At 39.9% G+C, this 25,796-nt stretch overlaps 1 protein-coding gene across 9 annotated transcripts in view; it reads left to right on the top strand.

Moving 5' to 3' along the window:
* The window catches only part of WDR17 (WD repeat domain 17), a 165,232-nt gene that overhangs the window by 48,598 nt on the left and 90,838 nt on the right, over positions 1 to 25,796 (top strand). For all 9 annotated transcript variants that reach the window (XR_012803465.1, XM_075611061.1, XM_075611116.1 and 6 more), the window contains exons 4-9: positions 1,751 to 1,981; positions 2,568 to 2,819; positions 18,156 to 18,278; positions 20,325 to 20,512; positions 24,099 to 24,267; positions 24,359 to 24,450. Coding sequence is in view for 8 of the 9 variants with exons in the window: in XM_075611061.1 (XP_075467176.1) it covers positions 1,751 to 1,981; positions 2,568 to 2,819; positions 18,156 to 18,278; positions 20,325 to 20,512; positions 24,099 to 24,267; positions 24,359 to 24,450 (1,055 nt within the window). In the remaining variant the exon portion in view is untranslated. The remainder of the gene's footprint in view (positions 1 to 1,750; positions 1,982 to 2,567; positions 2,820 to 18,155; positions 18,279 to 20,324; positions 20,513 to 24,098; positions 24,268 to 24,358; positions 24,451 to 25,796) is intronic.

Below are 25,796 nucleotides of genomic sequence, written 5' to 3'. Positions count from 1 at the left end.
AGAACACCCTGAAGGTTGGGTTTAGCATACAGAGACACTTCCCCCATCCTCATTGGGTTGGCCCCAGGTATATGTACTCACAAGTCCCCAGCAGCTCTCCCCAAAGCGTGCAGCTGTGTCCAGGTCAGGAGAATCCAATGTGCTGCACACATACTTTATTAGCTTTCTAGTCTTCATTTGGAGTGCTGAGAACACCTGGTATGTTCTATATTGTACTTAGGAGAGATTAGCAGTCTCTTCAGTCAGTCAGACAGTTTCATAAAGTAAACTAATAAAACAGAAAACCTATATTGTTACCAACAAACAATATTAGATCCCTTCAAAGGTATCTTGAAGTTGTAGATACTTGTTAATGATGTAATATGATACCCCTCTCAGATGAATTCTGCTTTTGATACTCAAATTCACTGTTTACACACCAACCTTTTGTGAGTGTTTCTTATCTCCCACTCCTCAATCTTTTGTGACAAAGCTCGGAGAGAGAAGTATTTTAAAGCTAAATGAATCTGAGAGTATGAAATACCCTAGAACTCTCTCCCTGTAACCCCTAGAATAATGCTACACTCATCATTGCATTCATATGATTTTAATGCCCTGGGAACTAATTTGGTAGGGAAACAAATATCTAGATATGCAACCCAGGCATCCCATCATATTTGCTGACAGTATAATGCTTTATTTCGACTCATCACAATATCTTTTATTATTGTGAATTGTACCAGATTTTAATTATCATCATTTTAAAAAAATCTTTAAGGAAACGGATCGTGTCTTTTTTGTCAACTTCTGTCTGCTAGCAGGAAAGATACTCTGGAGATGTGGTGAAATTTCTGGTACATCTGTACACTTTCACCAGTCACTTCAATTATAAACATATCGTTTTCCATTGTTTTATTGGCCCATTAATGCAGATACCATGTAATCACACAGGAAACACAGAAAAATAGGTATTTTTACATTAAAAGTGAATGCCTTGGTTGCTTTACTGTTAACATACTGTTCCAAAGTGCGGGGAAACAGCTTCAGGCGAGGAGAATCCTGCTTGTGAGCCAACACAACATAGACAAACAATTTCTTCAAAGTACAGGTCTCCTCTAAAATAGAGATACAGTACAACGTAAAGCTCTACTCACAAGTTCATAATGCAATTATCCATTTAATGTGACAGCCAAAAACAGTGGAAAGACAACAACATTTCAGGTCCATATGGACCTTTCATCGGCCTCTTAGTGTTTCAGATTAGATTACAACAGTTTAACACATTTACAAGCTACTCTACAAAGGGAAAACTCAAAGTTCTCGTTTAATGAACATGAACCTACCACAGTGTATCTGGTTCTTGTTGACATAATACAGTGACATCAATATAGTTAAGATCAGTTGATTGTCTACATTGTGCTTCTTATATAGTGTTAATCTACATAACAGACCTACAATTGTGCACATTTTCATAGGGTTTGAGAAAGATATAACATTTGAGGAAAAACCAAAGATGTCCCTTGTTTGCTGAACACAGTGTACTGTATACAGTATATACACACACATATATATATATATATATATATATATTTTTATATTTTTATATATATATATATATATATATATATATATATATATATACAGTACACTGTGTTCAGCAAATTTATACAGTACAGTATATATATAAATATATATATATATATTCCATAATTTGACTTTGATTGTTCAGTGTTATTCTTTTGTTCTTCCGCCCTTCATTTCTTTCTTCCAGGAATGCCTGCCTCTCTTAGTTGGTGCTGGAACTCAGGCGATGCTGTTGCATTTGTGTCACACAGAGGCCCTCTTTACATTTGGACTATTTCTGGACCAGACAGTGGGGTGGCTGTTCACAAGGAGGCACACAGTTTTCTCACAGACATCTGTCTATTTCGGTGGCATTCAAGGAAAAAAGGAAAGGTAGTATTTGGGCACACGGACGGGAGCCTTTCCATTTTCCAACCAGGTAAAGAAAAAAAGTACATTTGAGGCAACAACACAATTTTAAAATCATGGCTGCATGGTTTCAGGATGTGAAGCACAAATAGTAATGCAATGGTGTGGTTACTTGACGAGTAACTCAGAAAGGTAATTGTTGTATGAACTTGTATGACTTCATACAAGTGACCGTTTCTGACGATTCAATAGTTAGGGAAATCATAAGAAAAGGCACAGCTGGGTACTCTAATGTATCTTACTGCGAGAAGAAAAACGTTCATAATCCTCTAATTAATATTACTTTATGATCCATTTGTCTTGCCCCTATGGTACCGTAAAGCATGGCCGACAAAAACGTTCTCATCATTTTATTTTCTTCACTTCTAAAGAGGCCAGAAAGGCTTTGCTGCACATCACACCATTTCTGGCCTCTCCAGCAGTACATTTTTGGAATTACTGATGTCTTTATTCCTTTTACGAAGATTAATTGATGCAATCTGACATTTGTTAGCAACTATATTCTATTCTAGTGTTCAATATATTTTTATACTATTTTATTTATCCAATGGTTATAAAGAAATGCATGCATCATTGACACAAATTATGTTGTTAAGGTTGCAAGAGTCAAAAACATGTTTTGAGACCCGAGTCCCTAGAGGGAACAGATGAGGAGGACCCAGTGACAGCTTTGGAATGGGACCCGCTTTCTACAGATTACCTTCTTGTTGCTAATTTGCACAACGGGATCCGACTAGTAGACTCAGAGTCCCTGTCATGTATCACAACCTTCAGCTTCCCAAGCGCAGCCGCATCTGTTCAGTGCTTAGCGTGGGTACCCAGCGCTCCAGGAATGTTTATTACGGGTGGTAAGCATTTACTTTATACATTCCATTACTTAGACATCGTGCTCATCATTTGTTATAAATGTAGCTTTCAATCCAAAATTGTACTGGCATAATTTCCCTCTTGAATGTGACTTTGTTTGTATGTAAATTAAAGAGAAGGAGTAATCCTGCTTCACAAATATAGGAGTGTAACGTACTATTTAACGTGAATCAGGAAGTACTGGCTATGATCTGTGCAATGTAAATATCAAGCACAGGGCTAGAAGATACCTTGTGCCACACTCTTATAGATGCCTCCAGACTATAAATGATCTAGTAAAACGTAATCTTTTAATAATATCTAAAAGTAAAATAAAGGCACATACATAGAACGTCACTAGAACCATTAAAATAACTTAAAGTCTAAGGGGGGATAATTAGACCAATAACTTGAAAACAATTCCTTATGACACCAGTACTCCTATAATTTAGCTGGCTTTAATGTTTAGAAGTTAACTAGGAGATAGCTATGGGCTTGCTAGTTTCTCCATTTAATCTGGTGGATGTATTAAGTATGACATTTGGTCTCTCTATAGTATAATCAGATCGATACTCACATCTATGTCTTATCTTGGGTCTTATCTATAAGTTACATCCCACATGATGAGACTGGCTATTAGAGAGATCCAGTGAAGTGTTGACTTGTAAACTGATTGCCCTGTGCTGAATGGCAGATTTAAATCAGTTTTATCATTAGGCTCCTATTATACCATGGAGTCTAAGTATAAACAGATATATATGTATAGATAACTTTGTGGATTGAAAACAAGCTGTGTATATTGCTGTTCTTTTGCTCCCTTTTAGTAGTATACACTACATTCGTAGACACCCCAATTATTTAGAGAAAGAGGAAACACCATCTGAGTTATTCAGAGTTGTTAGTGTCCCAAATGTATGGTGATACAGTCGCTGTTTTCGCCATTATTCAAATTATTGCAACAGTGTTATAATGTCACCATATGTATCATTTCATTGGAGTCAAACAATGCCCTAATATCACTCTCAGGGAATTAATCCTGAGTGGTTGTATCTTTTGAAAAACTGCCCAGTTCTGACAAATAGTGTAACTGATTAGTGAAAAGGCAGTTGGATTATAGCGCCATGAGTATTTCCATGGCGCTAGTTTACCATAGTGACAGCTAACAGTGGTTGCTTGTCAAGCTGTGTAATTTAACTAGTAAAAAGGCAGTTAAATGGTAGTACAATGGATATTTTCATGGAGCTAGTTTACCATAGTGACAGCTCATTATGGTTGCTTGTCAGTCAGCTGTTTAGGTCAGTTTTGCTATTGAAGCACCCAAAGTGCAGTAAATATACTCATTCCCCTAGCACTGGAATGACATCCTGCCAAACCGTCCAGGGCTACAATTGATTCTGTGTTTACATCAGTGTTTTTAAACCAGGGTTTCTATGAACTGTTGGGTTGCCTGGGCAGGCTTAAAGGGTTTCCTGTAGTTTTTATGTCATTTTACAATTATACTAAATACAGAAGAATTTACAATGCATCTGATCTCAGACACACTTTTAGAGAAGGTTGGGTTTCCTTACAATGCATCTGATCTCAGACGTGCTATTAGAGAGGGCTGGGGTTCCTCAGAATTTCACAAAGGGTTCACATGGGGCTATTGGATTTATACAGCCAGCGTGCTGGGGTTTAATAAGAGAGGCGCTGAAGCCCAAGGAACAAGTTGGGAGGTTTGGAACAAAAGACAATTAACAGCGTATCCTGTTGTAAGATGGAATTCCAGTTTGCTCTCTTTATTGTGGGAATAATTGCATTTTCTGACTCAGCAAGAGGTATGTTCCTGATGTGCAAGACCTGTGTAAAAGATTGAGTCTGGCCTCTAGCATTGATAGAAGTTAGTATGTTTAAATAGCAAAAGGTGTTTTTGTTTTTTTTTCCCTCTTAACTCTGCTGCTAATTGACCAACTGGAACAAGCTGATTTATTGGGGAGGGGGAGAGTCATGTGACTGCATTAGCTGTATATAACTAAGACCCTTCCTGCATTTGCAAGAACTGCTTTGCCATGATATAGTGAGCCATTTAAAGTGATCATTTTAAGTGATAAATATAGTTAGACTATAGTTTGACTAGAGGTGACTGGGGACTGCATCTTTCTGCAAACTCTTTTACTCACGACAACAAACGGTAAGCTACTCAGATCACACTATGATCCCATGCTCGCTAACCTGCATATTTTAACCCCCCACCCCTTTACAACTTATTTCACTGCAGCCTCTCCCAAAACTGAGTGCACAATACACTGAAACCCTGAACTGACTCTAGCATTGCAATGCACCAAAACATTTGACAAGGAACAGGCACACCCATGCTGTTTAGTCTGCACACACTCACTTTGTTCACAACAGCTCCTTGCAGCACTGCCTACCTCTGGCATCATGAACCTGCTATGTATTTTAACTTTTTTCTTTCTCCTGGCCTCATGGAGATGTTACTCCCTCTATACACTAGAAACTCCTCCATCCTGGCCCACACCCAACATCACCATACACCCTGGACTACTCAAAAGCCTTTCACTATCTACTGAATGTTGGTGGAGAACTCTAAAAAGCATCACACCAACCACTGCTCACTCTTATAGCATACACCACAAATTTACAACCTACAAACAACTAACCAAATTCCTACTTGTACTGTTACTCTCTTTAGCAGGTGATATTGAACCTAACCCAGGTCCTCCCATTTCAGCTCTGTCCCATGCACCTGAGAATCCCACCTTTAAATTCCAAAAAGGGCTATCTGTCGCCCATATAAATATCCGGAGCCTGCTGCCCAAACTGGATGAACTAAGGGCATGGTGCCTTATGCATAAACCCAAAGCCATCATTCTTACAGAAACATGGCTATCCCTTAAAACCCCTGATGCAAATATCGCCATTCAGGGATACTCCATTTTTAGTAGAGATAGGTCAAAGAGAGGAGGAGGGGTGTTATTTTATATTGCAGACACATTACAATTTACACTGTTAAATTGCCCACCAAGCCCACCCTCTTTTGAAATTCTAGTTGGCAAAATCTGCCTCCCCTTTTCTAAGTCCATCTTGCTTACTGGCATCTACCGCCCCCCTAAAGCCCCTCTACAATCCCTGACTGATATCACCCAATTTCTTGGCTCCATTTCCTCTCTGAATGAGAAGAGTGAGCTGCTAGTTCTTGGAGATTTCAACTTCAATTGGCTTGACCCTAAAAACCACAAAATCCAGATACAACTCAAGTCACTTAACCTATCGCAACTCATTTCCCAACCCACACGGATAAACCTGAAATCGCATAACAATTCCTTGCTAGACTGGATTCTCTCCTCAAACCCCAGCAGAATCCAATCCTCTGGCATCCTTCCTGACATTTTCAGTGACCATGCAATAGTGTACTGTGTAAGGAAAATTAAAACGCCCCAATCAAGCCCTAAAGTTCTCCTCACTAGAACATTTAAAAACTTTAACCCACAACAGTTTCTGGATGACCTTACCAACTGCCCATGGCACAGAATCGATTTAATTCCCGACCCTGATTCTGCGCTTGACTATTTCCAATCAGAGTTCTTAAAACTCTGCGATACCCATGCTCCACTACGCAAAATAAGGGTACAGGGGGGCCACCTTCCATGGGTTACAACTGACCTTATTGCACTCTACCAGCTCAGGGATACCTTGTGGAAAAGCTACAAAGTAACTGGCACTACCAAGGATCTCAATCACTACAGATGCATGCGGAACATGTGCACAAGGCAAACAAGGCATGCAAAAGCACAATATTACTCTGACAATCTCCACCAAAATACAACAAACCCAGCTAACTTCTGGAAGGTTATCAACAATATATTCCAGCCTCCTAACCATCAACAACCAAGTAATATCACTAAGGGGGATATTACTCTGACAGACCCCACTGACATTGCAAATGCATTCAATGATTACTTTGTGGGGTGTGCCACTAACTTATTAGTGAAACGCAGCACGAACCCCAAACATGAATCTCATCCTGGGAGTATCCCTACAGTCCCACCCCCTCCCAACACTGCCCACAATTTTCAATTTAGCCCAGTATCTGAAGAGGAGATTATACAAGCGCTCCTCAAACTAAAACTAAGCAGCCAGTGTGGACCCGACTTACTGCAATCTAGGGTCCTACGACTTGGTGCCCCAGCCATTGCCAAACCAATTGCATCCATAGTCAACTCTATCCTGTCTGCAGGCCATATCCCTAAGACCTGGAAAACTGCCAGAGTTGTCCCAATCTTCAAAAGTGGGGACAAAAACACTGTCTCAAACTACAGGCCAATCTCACTTCTCCCAATTCTATCCAAAGTCATGGAAAAATGTGTCCACTCGCAATTATGCGATTTCTATACCAAGACAAATTTCCCTAGCCAATTCCAATCTGGCTTTTGTCCCAAACACTCCACCGTAACTACCCTGCTAAAAGTTTGCAATGAAATCCAGTGTGGAATGGAACGGGGACAACTCACTGGTGCAGTATTCCTAGATTTTGCAAAGGCTTTTGACACAGTTGATCATGCTATCCTGCTCAACAAACTCCAGAGCTCTGGAATAGGGAAGCTTGCTTTAAACTGGTTTCAGTCCTACCTATCAGGAAGATCCCAACATGTGTCCATCTCAGGCTCTAACTCCAACCCCCTGGATATCACCTGTGGTGTCCCGCAAGGCTCTGTTCTGGGGCCCCTACTCTTCTCAGTGTTCATTAATGATCTTCCCACAGCTTGTAAGGAAGCCTCAATACACATGTATGCAGACGACACAATCCTATATGCACACAGCCATAGCCTCTCTAACCTTCAACACATACTTCAGTCTGACTTTTTGAGACTCGAAAACTGGATTTCCCAAAACAAACTGTTTTTAAACACTGACAAGACTGTAACAATGGTATTCGAGACCAAGACTAAATTTGTAAAGCTTCCAGTGACTGAGCTCCTGATTAGAACCAATGCTAACACCACCCTAACCCCTGTCACTAGTTTTAAATACCTGGGCTTATGGTTTGACTTCCACTTAACATTCGGGATGCACATTGATATCCTGACAACCAAGACCTACAGTATGCCAAACTAGGGGCACTTTACAGGAACAAATCCTCCCTAAGTCTCCTGGTCAGAAAGCGTATCGCACAGCAGATGCTAATGTAAATTATTGACTATGGAGACATAGTATACGGCTCGGCACCTCAAATCCACCTTAGCAAACTTGACACCCTCTACAATTTAATTTGTCGTTTTGTTCTCCAATGCAACTACAACACACATCACTGCAATATGCTCAAAGAACTAGATTGGTCATCACTCGAGTCTAGGCGCAAAGTTCACCTTTCCTGTCTTGCCTTTAAATTCTTCATGGGGAAGCTACCCAGCTACCTGAACAAGCTCCTCACCCCTACCACATGCAGCACTTATCACCTGAGATCAGACTCCAACAGACTGTTCATGGTCCCAAGGCTCAACAAAGTATCTGGACGTTCCTCCTTCTCCTACCGTGCACCCCAAAACTGGAACAACCTACCAAAGACTCTCACATCCACCACCAGTTTAAGTTCTTTCAAATCTAAGGCTGTCTCACATTTTAATCTGGTCTGTAACTGTTTCATACGCCCATAATATATATTTTCTTTAACTGTGCACGCAATGTCTTGTATATAATGTATACCCTGTTCATTTATGTAACTGTATTTGTAACCATGTATTATTTGTTTTACTCTATGCCCAGGACATACTTGAAAACGAGAGGTAACTCTCAATGTATTACTTCCTGGTAAAATATTTTATAAATAAATAAATAAATTAACAAAAAAAAGGTTGGAAACCACTGGTTTAGATAGTCATATTATAGAAAGCCTGTATCATTTGCAAGTAAGTTGAAAAAATGGTGGATATTCTAGCGCTAACAAAATAAATTATATATATATATATATATATATATATATATATATATATATATATATATATATATATATATATTAAGTGAATACCCAAATAATCACCATAAATAATTGATGGGAGGCTGCCAAGTAGTATTCAAGGCTGACTACCTATGTCAGATAAACACTATACACAACAAAAGAGAATATTCTTGGTGCCTAGTAATATTGTCCTAATGTAGTGTGATAATATTCACACTGATGTAGTATACAGTACAACTGTCAGATGTTTGGTTGTAGACAAATGTCCTGGTTGCTCCAATTGGAATTCAGTGTAGATGGATTCCCAGTGCATGAAATGAGATAAAACAATTATATAGCATACTGTTTGGTAATTGAAAGGCACAAAATATAGTTCTAGATGATAGCTTCAGAGGAATTTGATATAAATGACAGGTAAGTGAAAAAAGGGAAGTACATGTATTTAAAAATTATAAAAAACATGTACTATAACAGTACAATGTAACCACAATATTGAATGTTGTTTTGACGGCTTCCAATAGCAATCGGCTGCAGTAAATAGATCCCTACTTACTAGACATAGGTAGGATTGGCGCGGTGGATAATTAGAGTATCCCCTCTCATACTGTAGGTATCAGGATAGCTTGATAGTCCACGTGGGTGGCGTGTTGTCAAACTCTCCAACGGAGCTGAAGGGTGCCTGATACGCGCCGTTTCCTCCTTCTGCCTCCTGTAGTCTCCACAAGCTCCCAACTCTCGCGAGAGAGTGAGAAGCTGGTTCCGGTATCCGGAGATTAGCTGTGGATTGTCAGTAAGTGTCAGCCTCGGTGTGCTGACCAGTTCTGCTGTGCAGGGTCAAAACGATTAACCCTGCGTGTTTCGAGAGGTGCACTCTCTTCTTCACACCACCATGAGTGGCATGCATGAGTGGCCATCCACGCATGCCCAAGCACTCACTGCATGTGCAAGTTTTTCTTGGTGGGGGGGTGTGTGTATGTATTTTGCTAGGTGCGGGGAGGAAGTGTGTGTGTGTGCATGTGTGTGATTCTTTGGGGAGGGGGGAGCTGTTTGTGTGATTCTTAAGGGGGAAATATTTTTTATTTTAAAAAATATGGTCACCTTACTCATATCAGGGAGATCATTTTAATTATCAGGAAAAGGGTAATAATGTAGATGTAGATGGTTTTATTTAGACCAAGTTTTAAAAGGTTGCAAATAAGATACGTGAACATAACTTGCTGCTTCTAAGACCATGCAAATTATTTGAAGATATAATGCTCCGCATAACAGTATGTTTTTGACTAAACAAAAAAATAAATGGCTTTAGTTTTTTTTTATATAGAATAGGGGACTAAAGATATCTAAGAAAAGATCATACTGTAGATAAAGACCTCTGATGTCTATTTTCTTTTCAAGGAAAGAGAGAAAGAGAGACAGATAGGCTCACCTGGCTTTCTTTAAAAATAGAACACTTCTGCTCTCTGGTTGACAATTTAATGTTCCTTCTGGAGCACACCTGAGATACAGTACCTGTGAGATTGGCTAATGGCTATATTAGCTACATGTGGGAGCAGTAAGTAGCTCAAAGTAGGATGTGACAGTGGTACTATCCATCAGCTAGTTTAGCACACACTGCTAGAGCTGTGGCCTAGAAAAGCAGTGGTTGCGGGTTCTTGTCCTGTAGGGTCTGACACCAGTCCTGTCATTAGGTTGGTGCCTTAGGCTTATTATCAACACTATATAGTTGGTATGGAATTCCTTTTATGAAGTGTGGGACAGGACTCATTTTAATATTATTTTCATAGCCATAGTATATCTCAGGTACCTCAGGTGTGCTCCTTTTTCAACACATGCATGTCTCCCTAATTTCTCTCTCTCTCTTTCCCTCAAGCGGATTGTAAAATATGTGTCCAGAAACAGATTTTTCTTTGTCTCTGAAAAAAAAATTGCGGATTGCTCTTTTGGAGACTGAGTCCAAGAGATTCTCGAACTAAAGGAGCCAGCCAATCCAAGGTGGATCCAAATTCACAGGGGGAAAAAAATCGCCCATCTCTAGACATTATATTATTGACACTGAGATTATTTAACATTTTAATTAACTGCATCCTAGGCAAACAAGGTCAACAAAAGTTTTGAAAATAAAATAGAAATGATTGTATTGCATTGTAGGACCTGAATTTGTCACATCTAGAATACTGCATAGAGTTATATTCACCACAGCTTAAAAAGGAAATGGAACAGGATAAATTGCAAAGAAGGTTGAAAAGAATGATAAACAGGATTTATTTTTATTGGTATGGAGAAACAGTATGGAGCATTTACCTTACAAGGAAAGACTACAAAGTATAGGGGCCATATTTACTTCAGTTAAATGGGCCAGGATGTGTCTTATGGCATAGCATAGGTTAGCAAATATGCCCCAACATCTATTTATAGTCCAAAATAGGTGCACTCACGATACCAGTTAACTCTGGTGCACAGCAACTCGGGTGCACAGCCACAATGGGGACCAGCGGGACGCTGGATACGGAGCCATAGGTAGATGAAAAATAGAAAAAGAGGCACTCCACTGGTCTTCCAAAAATTATAAACTTTATTGCACAAGCATCAACGTTTCTGTCCGCTTGCATCTTGACAAAAGTGCTCAAGCGGACCGAAACGTTGATGCTTGTGCAATAAATGTTATAATCTTTGGAAGACCAGTGGAGTGCCTTTTTTTCTATTTTTGACCAATGTCTGTTTAGTTTGGAAAAAAAGCAGGCTGAGGCGAGACATGATAGAATTGTACTAAATATTAAATGATGCAGACATGACAAATAGGGATCCATTATTCACAAACTCACATAATACAAGGACCAGGGGAAACTCTGAGTGTATCATTTCTCATATATAAAGGTTAAAAAAAAGGAAGTATTGAGGGTACACTTTTGGCTTGTAACTGTATTGGATGGAACTGCCCTTTATACAATGTCATAGCAGAGCTTTGGCATAACATGTGTAAATATCTTCAACGGATGCTTACGAATAGCTCCACATGCTGTAGCAGATAAATCTTGTTTGATGGAAAGAAAACGATTTGCATTCTGACAGATAAGGGCTAGTTCAGAAGTACAAAGAAGACGGTTTATCAATTATCATATAGCTTTTTCACTCCATTTCCAAATTAATTTGTCTGCACTCTCAATGACATACCTTTTTGCCCATAAACAGCAAAGCTTATTTTATAACCCTGGCCACAGTGGTGCACCCTAGCACTGTTCTTTCTAAAGTACAGTCGCATGGATTTCAATTTGGTCAACAGCTTTTCCACATAGATCTGAGCAATATTATTCAAAGCCTCTCTGATGTCCCCAGTTTTTATCATCAGATTTTGCAGGCAAGAAACCTTTTTCAAGCAACAAAAGAGCTACCTGACCCAGAGAGAGAAGAGGTTCTGCTAAATATGTAATACAATGCTAGTATCATTCACAGTGAAGTGTTGCTTAATCGATGTCTGAGTGACTAGGGTTGTTGGTTCCCTAAATGGGACCCATTTGGGAGGTCTGTCGCCTGAAACTCTAGCCATTCGCATGCCATTTATAACTAACTGTATCCCAAATGTGCGCTTCAGGAGGTTAGAAGTTCAAACTTGTTCGGACAGACCTCTCGAACTCTTCATTCCCTTGCTCTGGTTTCAGGCCAATGTTAAAGATTGTGTGGAATTTTGCAAATCTCAGAGAGCACTGTATTGACATTTTCTTCCAAGAATCCTAGTGATTCTGGATGTAGGATTTTACATGGGGCCCTCAGTTCTGGAGCTCTAAGCTATTTTACTACAATAACTCCTTGGTTGTCTAAAGTTTCTGCAGAAGCAGTGTCCATAGATATACATTTTAAACTCGCAATCTACAAGTCTCAAAAAAAAACTGTAAACAGAAGCTATTGTGTAGTAATGTTCAAAGGTTAGGTATTGTGAGGATTCGCCATTCCAGCGGTTCTGTCCCCTTAACACTCACCTGTCCGTCAGGTTCCAGAAGCGATCAAAGAGGGCATCCCAGCGGCGGTTCACATGCGCGGCACATGGGCAGTGCGTGGTCACCATGGTCCCCAGGTCCAGAGTACACTCTCCCCCTGGCAGCAGTGATGCGTGGTATGCATTCTCTCCAGCGTTCCGTGGTCTCCGCCCCCGACTCCGCCCCCACTCTGATGACGGAGCTACGTGGCGCAGCGGCTGCAATCGTCCCTCCCCCCTCATCTCGGGTCTCGTCTCCGGTCTCCGCCCCCGCACTGACACGGGTGCCTTGACGCGCGCGAGTGGCGCGACTGGGTAGATAAGCGTGATGCGTGGGTTACGCGCGGGACGCGCACGCTCTCTAGTGGTACCACCCCCACTCCTAATCGGCTGCACAATAGGACACACCTGCACGATCCAGCAGCCTATCAGTGAGGGCTCCTTCACTTCCTGGTTGCCTCCCATTGGAGGGAGGTCCTATATATACCATGTCAGTACTCTCCTGTATTGATGAGCATAACTCCTGTTTTGTGACGCTGCATCTCACCGAATCCTGCCTTGTCTGCCTCTATCTTGCTGCCTGACCCTGCCTTTGACGTTGACTTTGTGATACTGTCCTGCATTGACCCTGGCTTTGGCATTACGATGACTCTGCTCTCTCCAATCCTGACCCGGCTACGTACCCCTACGATCCGCTACTCTCCACTCCTAGACCCAGCAAGTACCACAATTATGCTGTCTTCTATAACTCTGACCCGGCTTGGAAGACTATCCTACACTCTAGACGCGCCCTCGTGGTTGTGGTCGGCATTCTGTACAAATCCCTAGCTCAGCCCCGCGGTCGCGCCTCGTTTGTGGTGAGCTACGTGTTGCAGGTATAAGCTTGATTGAAACAGAAGTTTCAAAATACAGTATGAAATGGTGACATCCAGTAATTTTAGAATAATTGGGTAATATGCAATGTTCTATGTATGCATTCTGTGAATTCTAAAATATACATTTTACACATGCAAATGTATATTAAAATGTTTTATTCCGACCCCCCAACCCACCATTATATGCAAAAGTGGTCCGAGGACCTCAATGTACCGATAGATATAGATGAGTGGGAGGATATCTGGGAGTTGGCCACAAAGACTTCAATTTGTACAGTGACAAAAGAGAACATCTATAAAATATTATTCCAGTGGTACCTGACCCCGGCTAGGCTGAGTCAGATCTTCCCCGGCACTCTCGACCTGTGCTGGAGGGGATGTGGTCAAAAGGGAGACATGGCCCACATTTGGTGGTCATGTCCGGAGATCCAGAGGTACTGGACTATGATCCAGACGCTCCTACAAGAGACCACAGGGCTTCTTTTCCCGCTAGACCCTTTGACCTTTGTGCTGAGCAAACCTATCAACTACCTGCCCCCCCCTATGAGTAGACTTGTAACCGCTATCCTAACCGCAGCCAGATGCTCAATAGCAGCGGCGTGGAAACACACCAAAGCCCCAGCGAGAAACACGGTATTAAGAAGAACAGACAAAGTAATGTCCATGGACAAACTTACAGCTATGCTCCATAAAAAAATGCCACAGTTCTGGAATACCTGGGACCCCTGGGGTGGACCACTTGGACTTGGCCTGCATTAGGCCGCCCACAAACAGTTGGATAAGGAGGAAGGAATCAGAGACCCCCCCCCCCCCAGAATGTCTAAACCTCCCTCTATCCCACTCCCCACTTATTGAAATACACCCTTCTTGGAACAACACTATGTTAAACTCAGTTGATAAATCATGTCATGTGCCTATGACACTGTTGTAGTCATGTGGATGTATGTTCTCAATAAAAAAATTAACACAAAAAAAATGTTTTATTCCGTTTTTTGTTATTCTCAGATTAGAAGGTCTTTTTTACATTGCTTCCTTTTTTGGGGTGGAGTGGAAGTTTAGTGTTCAGTTCTTTAAAAGGTTTACCTGCAAAACTCTTGATTCATTAAATAAACTATAACTACTAGTTTTGCAGCCGGTATACACTAGTACAGTAAATACACTGTATACAGTTCAAGTATGAGTAAAACATGATTTTTGTTGAATTCCTTTTTGGCCTGGAAAGATTACAACCTTAACCCTTCACTATCAGATGGTCCAGGAACCCTGAGTCTCCTGCAGTTTTTTGCTAACATTGAAAACCAGTCTGGATTAATCATCTAATGTGATTCTCCTACAGTACAGATGTAGTAAGACATACTGCCACCATGATCGCGAGAAGGTGCGAGATGACATCTGCGTGAACACTTTGTTGTCTGCGACCAAGTCGAGGCTCACCTGCACTTTGACTACGGTCAGCCAAAATAATTATTTGTGCGGTTGTTTATGTTGGTGCAGTATGTTGCCTGGCAGTTGGTGCACTGAATATCTTCGCCTATATACTCAGAGGCCGTAAGGGGGCCACAGATTGCAAATACAGATTCTAAATTCCTGGGATTTAGATTAGGTATTTTGCGACATGGAGAATAGTATGTCTTGCTACATCTGTACTGTACAGTACTTGAAACCGTTTTGTTCCAGAATTGATTTATTTATTGCATACAGCAAATGGCTCATTGCACATGTTTCAGTATCTGTATCCTTGCATGGCAGGAACCCCACAGCTGTCTGAATATGAGACACAATGTAGAAATGTCTTGCTTTAAACACTGCCTTTCTTTGTTTAATGACCTTGTACTTTTCATCAGTTGTACTGTACTTAGCAGTATCACACTTTAGACAAATCACTATGCATTAACCAAATTTGTCTCACATGGCATGGAACATGGCACTTACTAAACTGACCTGCAGTTATGCATATATGATATATTGTGCTATTCAAGACAGTTGTCAGGAATAGCCCTGACATAGTTTCCTACTGTAGTTCTCCCTCTCCCCTTCTGTTCCTTGTCTGTCCACCGGGTGTGCTGCTGTTTCTGTCTGCTCTGGGGTTCCTCGGTCAGTCTGTCTCCTCTTGGTGCTCCTGTCCTCTGTTCTTATAGTTTCCTGTTTCCTGTTCCTCCCTTGCCTTTGGTTTGTATCCTGACTCCTTATACCCATGCTTCTGCTTCTGTTCCTTGTGCAGTCCTGATTAATATTAAAGGCTAGTGTTATGGCTTGTCCCCGTTTGTTTCCTACTTCTGAGTCCCTAGTCTCAGTTCCTGCTCCCCTGCCCTGTTTCTGCCTTCCTGCTGCCAACCCCTGCCTGAACCCAGATGATCCTGCTTTTCTGAACCAATTTAAATTGAGGTGAATTTTACTCCTCAATCTATGGAATACGTTCACTTATGGGGCCCTGAAAATGTTCTTTCCTGGGGGCCCATGCTTGTCTTGCTTCACCACAGAGTATATCTCTACAAACTACCCTTTCTATGACAAAAAACAAACCCAAAAAGGCTAAAAGAATTCTATTCAACACAATTTAAGCAATAATTATTGCTTTATTTGAATAGCGTGCCCTGGCAAGAGGAACCTGTACTGGGCACTAGACATGTCCTGGATGGGTATGTTTGATTATGGCAACTTTCGAAGGAGAAAGAGATAGAATAAACATTTCCGAACTGATCACTCTGATCTCCTTCCACCCGAGTACATGCACCAACCCGACTACCTGCCTCCATCCAAGTACCTTCCCCAATACCATTAGCAGCATGGAGCAGCAAACTCAGAAAATTAGATGATTCTAAAACGTAAATATCATTGGCTGGGATTTCGACTTAGCTTCTCACTGTCATTCATGGTGGCAGTGAGTCTTACTGCATCCGTACAGTAGGTCATTTTTGTAATTTTGTTAAAAAATATTTAAGAAAAGTCACACTGAATTAAGAAACATCCCAAATATTGGAACTATTCCATTGCTTATATGCTCAACACTACAGTTCTCAGCTGATTTTTGTAGCCATATTGTACTATAATACAGAACACTGCAAGTTTTTAAAATAGAAATTATCATATGTTTAAAATGCAAGTCTCTTGCACAGCTTTTTATATAGTTAAAATAATCACATTGGTCAGGGAGGAATGTAGATTTGTTGTGTGTTGTGGTATTTTTTAGCGGAGTTCCTCATATTTTCATTGACTATGATTCCGTCTACAGTATGAAGAACTCTAATGTTGGACTCCTAGAAGTTATCACTTTCTTCACAGAATAAAGCAGCTATTGACAACTTGTATTGCATTTTGGGTCTATTCAGCTGTTTGCCAAAGTTTCCCAGCTACAAAACTGTTCCAATGCTTGAAAAAGTAGTCGGGTTGACAAAACAGGGAATTTGGTAAATGTTAAGGCTGCTTCATTAACCCTGTTTAAATGTTTGAAACATACTGTCAAAAGGATTGTCCCTGTATTATTGGCACAGTCTCCTATTGTCATAGGACCATGGCAATGCATGCATGGAGCCACAACTACATTAAACTCCTGATGGACGGAATTGTAAATATTTAGTTTATCCAACATTTCAATGTTTTAGATCTAGGAATATTTCCTGGTTGACAAAGAAACCAATCTCAGTAAAACTATACTTTGATAACCTATTTCCTCGATTCTAAGACGCACCTTTTTTCCGATTTTCACATGTCTGAAATCAGGTGGTGTCTTAGACTCCATGTAATAAAAAAAAAATAGTGTCTACAGTACTAACCTCCTCTTTTTACTTACCATGTTTCATGAGAGGTCCCATGTCAGCGGAGGACAAAGCGGGCGGTGGAGGTGGGAGTGCAGCGGGACAGGTCCCAAGTCTGCAGGTGAATGAAGATAAGAAGACAGCGGGCAGGCATTCGGTGGCGGCGGCGGCGGCGGCAGGAGATCATAATAGCAAGAGAGCTGAGCAAGAGTAGAGCGACATAGGGGAATGGCTTGGGAGGTGCACACTGTAACTGAAAGTCACTGACACCGGTCAACGTCTGGTTTTACAGTGTGCACCTCTCAAGTTGGTCCCCTATGCCGCTCTACTCCTGCTCAGCCCTCCTGCTATTATGATCTCCTGCCACTCCCGCATGCCTGCCCGCTGTCTTTTTATCTTCATTCACCTGCAGACTTGGGACCTGTCCTGCCCCACTCCCACTCGCTGTCAATCTTCAACCATCTGCAGACGTGGGACCTCTCCTGCCGCTGCCCACTTCATCCTCCGCTGACATGGGACCTCTTCTGAAACATGGAGAGTGAAAAAGTAATTTTCCTCAATTGTAAGGGCCAAATCGATGGTGCGTCTTACAATCAATGGCAAATTACAATCGAGGAAATATGGTAAATCTCATTTTCTGTTGCACCAGTACTACACATTGTGCATTCGGGAGATTTTGATAAATGCAAAAAAACATGCTTTTATTAATTGTAATGTTGACTTACATTCGGCTTCATTTACATAAGGAAATTCATGTTTCACCTCCTTGGTGATCTGCTCAGATTCTCAGGTTGGAGTGCTACGGGTATGGAATGTGTCCAAAACAACACCCATAGATAACTTTAAGCTGAAGAAGACAGGATTCCACGCTTTACATGTGCTCAACTCCCCTCCAAAGAAAAAAAGTGAGTTCAAGAGTGTATTTCCCTATTAACAAGTTATTTTTCAGCTACCATTGGTTGGCAGCATATTTCCAATGCAAAGCTTTTAGTTCCAGTTAGCACCGTGTATTGGCGTTGTAATGAAGACATAAAAACCCCTTCTGGGTGTTTTTTAACAGTTTTTATATGATATAAATGTGTTTAACTTTCCATATTTAGGCCACCCCCTGAGCACAGGGACAGATTCAATTGAATATAAGTGATATATTGATTATTTTGGGGGGGTGTAAAGGGACCATAAATAAGGAAAGAATGCTGCTGTAGTAATTGCAAAGTTGCAATCATTTTATGTGAGACATACAGTAAAGGGTTTTTAAGAAATGGTACAAAATCAACATGATTTCAAAGGCTATAAAGCTTGATATCAATACATCTCTGAGAATTGAATACTGCTTGAGGAGTGACGTCTTGACTAAAGTAGCTAATCAAGATAAAAATTTGAAACAAACTTTCTAAAAGAAAGGTTGTTTTGGGGTAATCTACTGTAGATGGGCTAAAGCTTAAATATTATATCAGCTCTGTTTTTTCAGTTTACTGTAAGAGTAAATTATATATCAATAAGTATAATCATTTAACTATATTGTAAGTGTGTGGTCTCAATTTATTCTTGCAGTAAATGCATTTTAATTAGGTGCTGGAGCTACTTAAACCAAAGAGGCTTTGTGTTGGGTCATTATCTGCATACATTTCAGCAGCAGAACGTGTATTTAAAAGAAAATAAACAAGCGAAAAGCAACAATAAAGCATTAACCAAAAAATAAAAATCAACTAAAAAATATATATTGCAAACCTACCAAAAGATATTTGTTTCAAAATGGGAATTAAAGAAATACGGAGAAATATAATTGATACAAAATGCATTAGAAGAGCATCAATTTAAGACACAGATGTCAATCAAAATACATACAAACCAAGCCATCAGCACCAACCAGAAAAGCCTGATATGCCTCCAATTAGAAGTGCTTCAACGCAAACATTTAAAATAAATCACTTCTCAACTTATGCACATGCCAGTGCTAAGCATTTTGCCCCATTTTACACTGTTGGTACTGCTATCTACAGCTAAACTAATAAAAAGTCAGTTGTGTATTCTTACAATTGATTTATATGATGCTTAAATCTTCCCGAGCTGGGGGGATATGGCTTCCCAGCATACTGAATATGGGCAAAGAGAACTAACCCCATGGCCTGCAGCTGCCCCACTTCAGTCTGATTATAAGTACGGTAGGAGGCTTTCTGACTGAGTGCATTGTGTTAGGAGGTGGGTGAAGATTGCACCCCTGCTAGATGTCTAGATTGCCATGTTTCAGAAGCACTGATTACTCGGCTACCTACTTGAAAGCGGTTGAATAGATGCCACTGCTGCGAGCCTAAAGCCACCATGAATTCAGTCATTTTTTTAATTTAGGTGGAAATTCGATATATGCCAAAGCGGCTAAACCCCTATTCACGTTAGTGGAGGTTGTTGGGATGAAAACGAGTCAAACCGCTGCTTCAAAGTATATAAAATGACCTTCTGATATGCGACAAAGTTTTGCCTGAATAGTGTATGGTCACTAGGGAATGCAGGCACTGTGTTGGCACAGGTCATGAAGGGAGAGGGATTGCAGATTACATGTGGTACCAGTGCTGTATAGGGTATGATCTAATTGGTTGGAAGAGACTTTTTATGCTTGGCACATTTAAATGAAAAAGTTATGTCACTGAAGTACAGTATTGTATATTTAAACATAAATCACCCCTGTATTAAGGTTTAAATATATATTAACATTAATTCTATGAATAAATGTGTCATTTTGTATTTTACATTTAAGAATTTTGCATAGGGAAATAGGCTTGCGAATGTGTAGCAGTGGTCCATGTATATGGGGTTTAGCGCTGGGGTTGTGTATTATCTTGGTCCATGTGTATGTCTCACACTATTTAGCCATCAGAAGCTACTTTGTGCTATAATATTTTAGAACCCGTCATATACAGTCCACTGATATTGTTTTTCTTTTTCCAAATTAGCATTTTTAGTACAGTCCCCTACTAAAAACCATCACACATCATCTACTAGTGAGGCTGTACCCCCTCCAACGCTAACTCAGAACCAAGCCTTCTCTCTGCCTCCCGGTCATGCTGTCTGCTGCTTCATGGATGGTGGGGTGGGGCTTTATGACATGGGAGCCAAGAAATGGGATTTTTTAAGGGATCTGGTATGTATCTATTTGGTTGTCTACCATTGTTACATTACAAAGCTTGTAAATGCACTTACTTCATCTTATCTTCATTTATTACTACTTTTTAGTACTTTAATCTGTGGAACCATCTAAACAAAAAAAAACTTTTTTTTGTCGGTACGTTTTCAAAACCTAGTTGTGTCTTCTACAGACCATTTTTCTATATGTAACAGTGGTCCAAGGTAATTTGTCCCAATTGCATCACCATTAATTTAGGGGAGTGTCAAAAGAAGGAGTTAAAGAGGAGATATCGGATACTTTTTATAATAATGGGATGGCAGTCTAAAATGTTTCAATTTTGAGTTTTTACTGCAGACTGTAAAGTGGGGTGTCATCATAAATGAATGTACAGGTAGTCCTCGTTATCCAACGTTTCACTTTACAATGAATGGCATATCCAACGCTTTACAATGCAACCCTAAGGGCCGTTTTTCGATGCTGGAATGCGTTATCCAACGTCTGGATGCGTTATTAAATGCTCGCCGCCACTGATTAACATGGGACTCACTTTACAATGGTTTCACTATCCATCCGCTACTTCCAGAACGGATTCCTTTGGATAACCAAAATGTATTATTTAGTTCAAAATTACTTACTGCAATAGTATTGGCTGATACAGCTCAAACTAGTGCAGTAAGTGATTTTAAGTTGTATTAATATTTTGGAGTGTGATATGTTATTATATATATATATATATATAGCCATGTTAGTCCAGTTGCGATAGTGCAGAATAAATGAGTACTTCAGTATTAGGTGATACCTTTTTTATTTGGATTAACAATTGAGTTGTGGATAAGAACATTGGCAGAGAAGCAGGCAGGCAAGATAATTACAAACAATTGTGATAGTGCGTGAGAAACCCCATATCCGCATTAAGTCCTCCTTGTTTTGGTGTCAAAGAGTCTTATCATTCTGAGTTCGAATGTTTTCCGTTCTTGGGTGTGTTTAAACATTCCATTGAGGATTTCGATTTTTAAATCATTTATGGAATGATCTGGTAGTGAGAAATAATGTCCCACTGGTGAGCAGTATCTTCCTTCTTCGTGATGGAGTATAGAGTGTCTGTGCATATTCATTCTGCCTTGAAGCTTTTGTCTGGTTTCCCCAATGTAGCATCCTTGGTCACATTTGTTGCATTGAATCATATACACTATATTCCTGGATGTGTGGGAATACGGAAAATAATCAAAGATCTGCAACCCATGCTGGCAGAGAATGTGACATTAAAAGAAATCTTCCCCAAACATCCCATTGTTGCGTTCCGGCAACCACCAAACCTCAAACAGAAATTAGTCAACAGAAATCTTCATAAAAAACTTAAAGACACTGATAATGGCACAAAACTGTGCAACGACACACGTTGCAAACTCTGCAAACATATATGCCAAGATCCCACAGCCAGTCACAACCATGGGACACTCAATGTTAAAGGATCATACACATACAGGAATGTGGTTTATATGATATAATGTAACAAATGTGACCAAGGATGCTACATTAATGAAACTAGCCAAAAACTTCAAAGCAGAATGAATGTGCACAGACACTCTATACTCAACCACGAAGAAGGAAGATACTGCTCACAAGTAGGACATCATTTCTCACTACCAGATCATTCCATAAATGATTTAAAAATCAAAATCCTCAATGGAATATTTAAATGCACCCACGAACGGAAAATATTTGAACTCAGAATGATAAGACTCTTTGACTCAAAACAAGGGACTTAATGCGGATATGGGGTTTCTCACACATTATCACAATTGTTTATTGTGCCTGCCTCTCTTCTTATCCACACCTTTCCCCCCAACCCCTCCCCATAGCATCCCCTTCCCCCTCCATGCTGTTCCTTGTCACCATTTTATTACCCTTCCAATGTCTTCTAACATCCCTTTCTCACTGTACCTTATCTATATCTCTGTTTTTTTCTGCTTTCCTAAACTCTGTTTTAGCCATAGATTCCTTTGTTAATCAGTATTGCAAACCTGAAGAAGAGAGGAGAACTCTCAAAAGCTTGTCCAATTACATAAATTGTTAGTCCAAATAAAAAATGTATTACCTAATACTGAAGTACATATATACACATATACAAATATATACTGTATATATATTTGTTTTTTTTTAATGCTACATTTTTGTGCGTAATTTTTCTCTACTGTAAAATGCTTGCATTAAAACTGCTGCACTCTTCACTTGTCCGAAAAGAGCCATTCAAGTAAACAGGGATTTTTCACTATGACCCGCTTCGGAGTGTATATCCTACTTGGAGTCATTCCTGTCTCTAATTTATTAACATAAATTCGTAAATTGGATGCAATTTCAAACACAACATTGTGTAATTATTATTTCTTTCCCTTGTGTTGATAGATAGCTCTTAATGTAGTGTAAAGAGCTCACCCATGTAAAAATGGGAAGCAACTTAGGACACAGTAAATATATTTATAAAACAAACATACAAAAAATCAGAATACATTTGTGCTCATAATACCAACCAATAATATAATTACAAAAATATATATACAGACAAAAAACAACAGCGCAGATATAGACAATATGTTGAATATGGTTAGATAAAACCACACTCTCAGCCAATCAATCAATACAAGGTATATACCCTCACAATCTACTAACCCTACAGACTTGCAGCCAAGTTAGGTCTGCGGCTCCACAACGCCGCTGGAAATGTATTGCAAAGAGTGACCTAGGCGCACATATGCCCTGCATATGTGCGCCTAGGTCACTCTTTACAAAAATATATATGTATAAACATATTTATACTTTCGATAACATTTAGTTAACATATTATATATTTTTTTTATAGTACAGCTTTTGTAAAAACTAACAAGTTGGTAGGGGGTATCCCTTCCTAAAAGTTTACACTAGAAGCAACTCCATATTTGTTATTTGTATGTTATAAGCAACCCAAACATAAAACAATGGTTCAGCGGTAGTGGCGCTTCTCTATAATTTCTGCTGCAAAGCCTTCAATAAACATTGAAAGCTCTTCTAAGGAAGACAAGTGACACCGATATATATATATATATATATATATATAGATATCTTGTATATTAGATTGAGAGATCACCTGCATCTGTATATATATATATATATATATATAGATATATAGATAGATATATATCTATCTATCTATATATCTATATATCTATCTATATATCTATATATCTATATATATATATATATATATATACAGATGCAGGTGATCTCTCAATCTAATATACAAGAAAACATGAAAGAAAAAACAGAGATAATCTTAGTTTAGCTTAACCTTTGCTATGGGAAGATTCACTCAGCGTTGGTGCAGGGTTTGGCACTCCGATCCTGCGTTAATTACCATTCATGTCAATGGCAGTTGTCCTCGGGTTTGGGATGGTTATACTATACACAGAACTGCTACAGTGTAACTAATGGCACTTCTAAGATGTGTATATTTTATTGTAGCCAGAAACACACATTTTCCAAAGATATAAAATATACAGTATTATCATATAAAATAGGAATGGCACAGGAATTATCTGACAGCCCTTTTATTTTCATTCTCTAGGGTCATATTGAAACCATCTTTGACTGTAAATTCAAACCAGATGATCCCAATTTATTAGCCACAGCATCCTTTGATGGTACAATAAAGGTTTGGGATATAAACACTTTAACAGCAGTATATACTTCACCAGGCAATGAAGGAGTTATTTACTCCCTTTCTTGGGCTCCAGGTAAGGTTAATGATCCCAAGGTTCACCTACTGTATGTTTAGCTCAACATAGTACATGATCTCATTTTGCTTTTAACATGTTATGTTCCTAGGGGATTTGAATTGCATAGCCGGTGCAACTTCCAGAAATGGAGGCTTTATCTGGGATGTTAAGAAGGGGAAAATGATAACTCGTTTCAATGAGGTACGTCTCAGCTAGCACTTTCCACAAAAAATGGATTCATTCTCACAAATGGGGTTAGTTTCTCTCTGATGGGATTATTCATTAAGGTCTGTTACGGGTTAGCAAAACCGAACGGACGTTAAAGCTGCAGACCAAGCAATGTGTGGGTTTTAAATAAATCAGTTCTGTACTATGAGAAAATACTAATAGCATTCCTTTTCTTTTTTTTAAACAACTCCGAATGACATTTTTAATGTATTATAATGTAACAAGCATTTTTTGTTTCTATAGCAACCATTTACAAAGTTACATCCCCTTCCTCTCCTGAAACAGGCTCTGGCATACCCTTTTGAGCCGTGACCTCTCTCTAGCAGCACAGCAATTTTATCTAGTGACTGCCTGGTCACATGATCTTCCCCAGAGGACTTTACATCTTTGGTCCTCTTCTGCTGCATTTAATGAACCCTTGAGCCGAATGTTCGCCAATCAATCAAAGGAGAACAGATCAATCGGCCACTTAGCTAATTACTTATCATTGTGTGGATTGTATTGATGCACATACAGTTTTAAAGGGAAAAAAATAAAACAAAAAACACTGATTGGACTGCTGCTTTAACTCTCAAGTCAATGGCAGTTCAAAATTATATGGATTCATTAACTTGCAGGGGAACATTAACTGGGGTCATGCCCCAAGATTTTTTTGGGGGGACTCTGGCGGTTGCTGAGGTCCCCGCTCTTCCCCAAGGCTGGGAGCCACGTGCGGCCTCTGCAACCTCTACTTACGAGGTTCAGCCAGCTCTGGACACGTCATCATGGCAACGCCGTGGATCATGTGACGTTACACCACAATGGCGTCATTTCATTCCACGTTGTCATGGGAACGTGACGTGAAATGATGCTGCTGGTCACGTGACGTCACACAACCCCGCGATGTCATTTGACGCCGAACTGAGGTAAAGGGGGAGCGAGAGTGGAGGAGAGCAGGCAGGGGGGCGCAGCAAAAAAAGTTTGTGCACCCCTGCCTAAGTGAATGTGACTCCTAGTGATATATTTATTTTTGGCATTGTATGGCAAAGCTGATTATTTTCACAACTTGTTTTTGCAAGGAGTGAATGTGCACAAATGTATCGTACATTTCTTTTCCTAACTGTTATTCCTTTTTGCCATGCTTTTTAAAGTGAGTGATTTGTATCACTTTATTATTCACCACACATTTTTTTGTGGCTGGCTGTCTGCTCCCAGCTTTTGCAGCAACCAGTTTAAGATGACAAGTTAAAAGGATCAATAGCTGTCAGAGTTGGGTATTGGCTCTGCATTTCTTTAACGCACACTTAATTGGGAGCTGCATAGCACATCAAGCAAATGCT

The sequence above is a fragment of the Ascaphus truei genome, chromosome 1 (genome assembly GCF_040206685.1).
Source record: "Ascaphus truei isolate aAscTru1 chromosome 1, aAscTru1.hap1, whole genome shotgun sequence".
Classification (NCBI taxonomy): domain Eukaryota; kingdom Metazoa; phylum Chordata; class Amphibia; order Anura; family Ascaphidae; genus Ascaphus; species Ascaphus truei.
The sequence above is the reverse complement of the archived record's forward strand: the minus strand, read 5'-3'. Positions and strand labels throughout refer to the sequence as shown.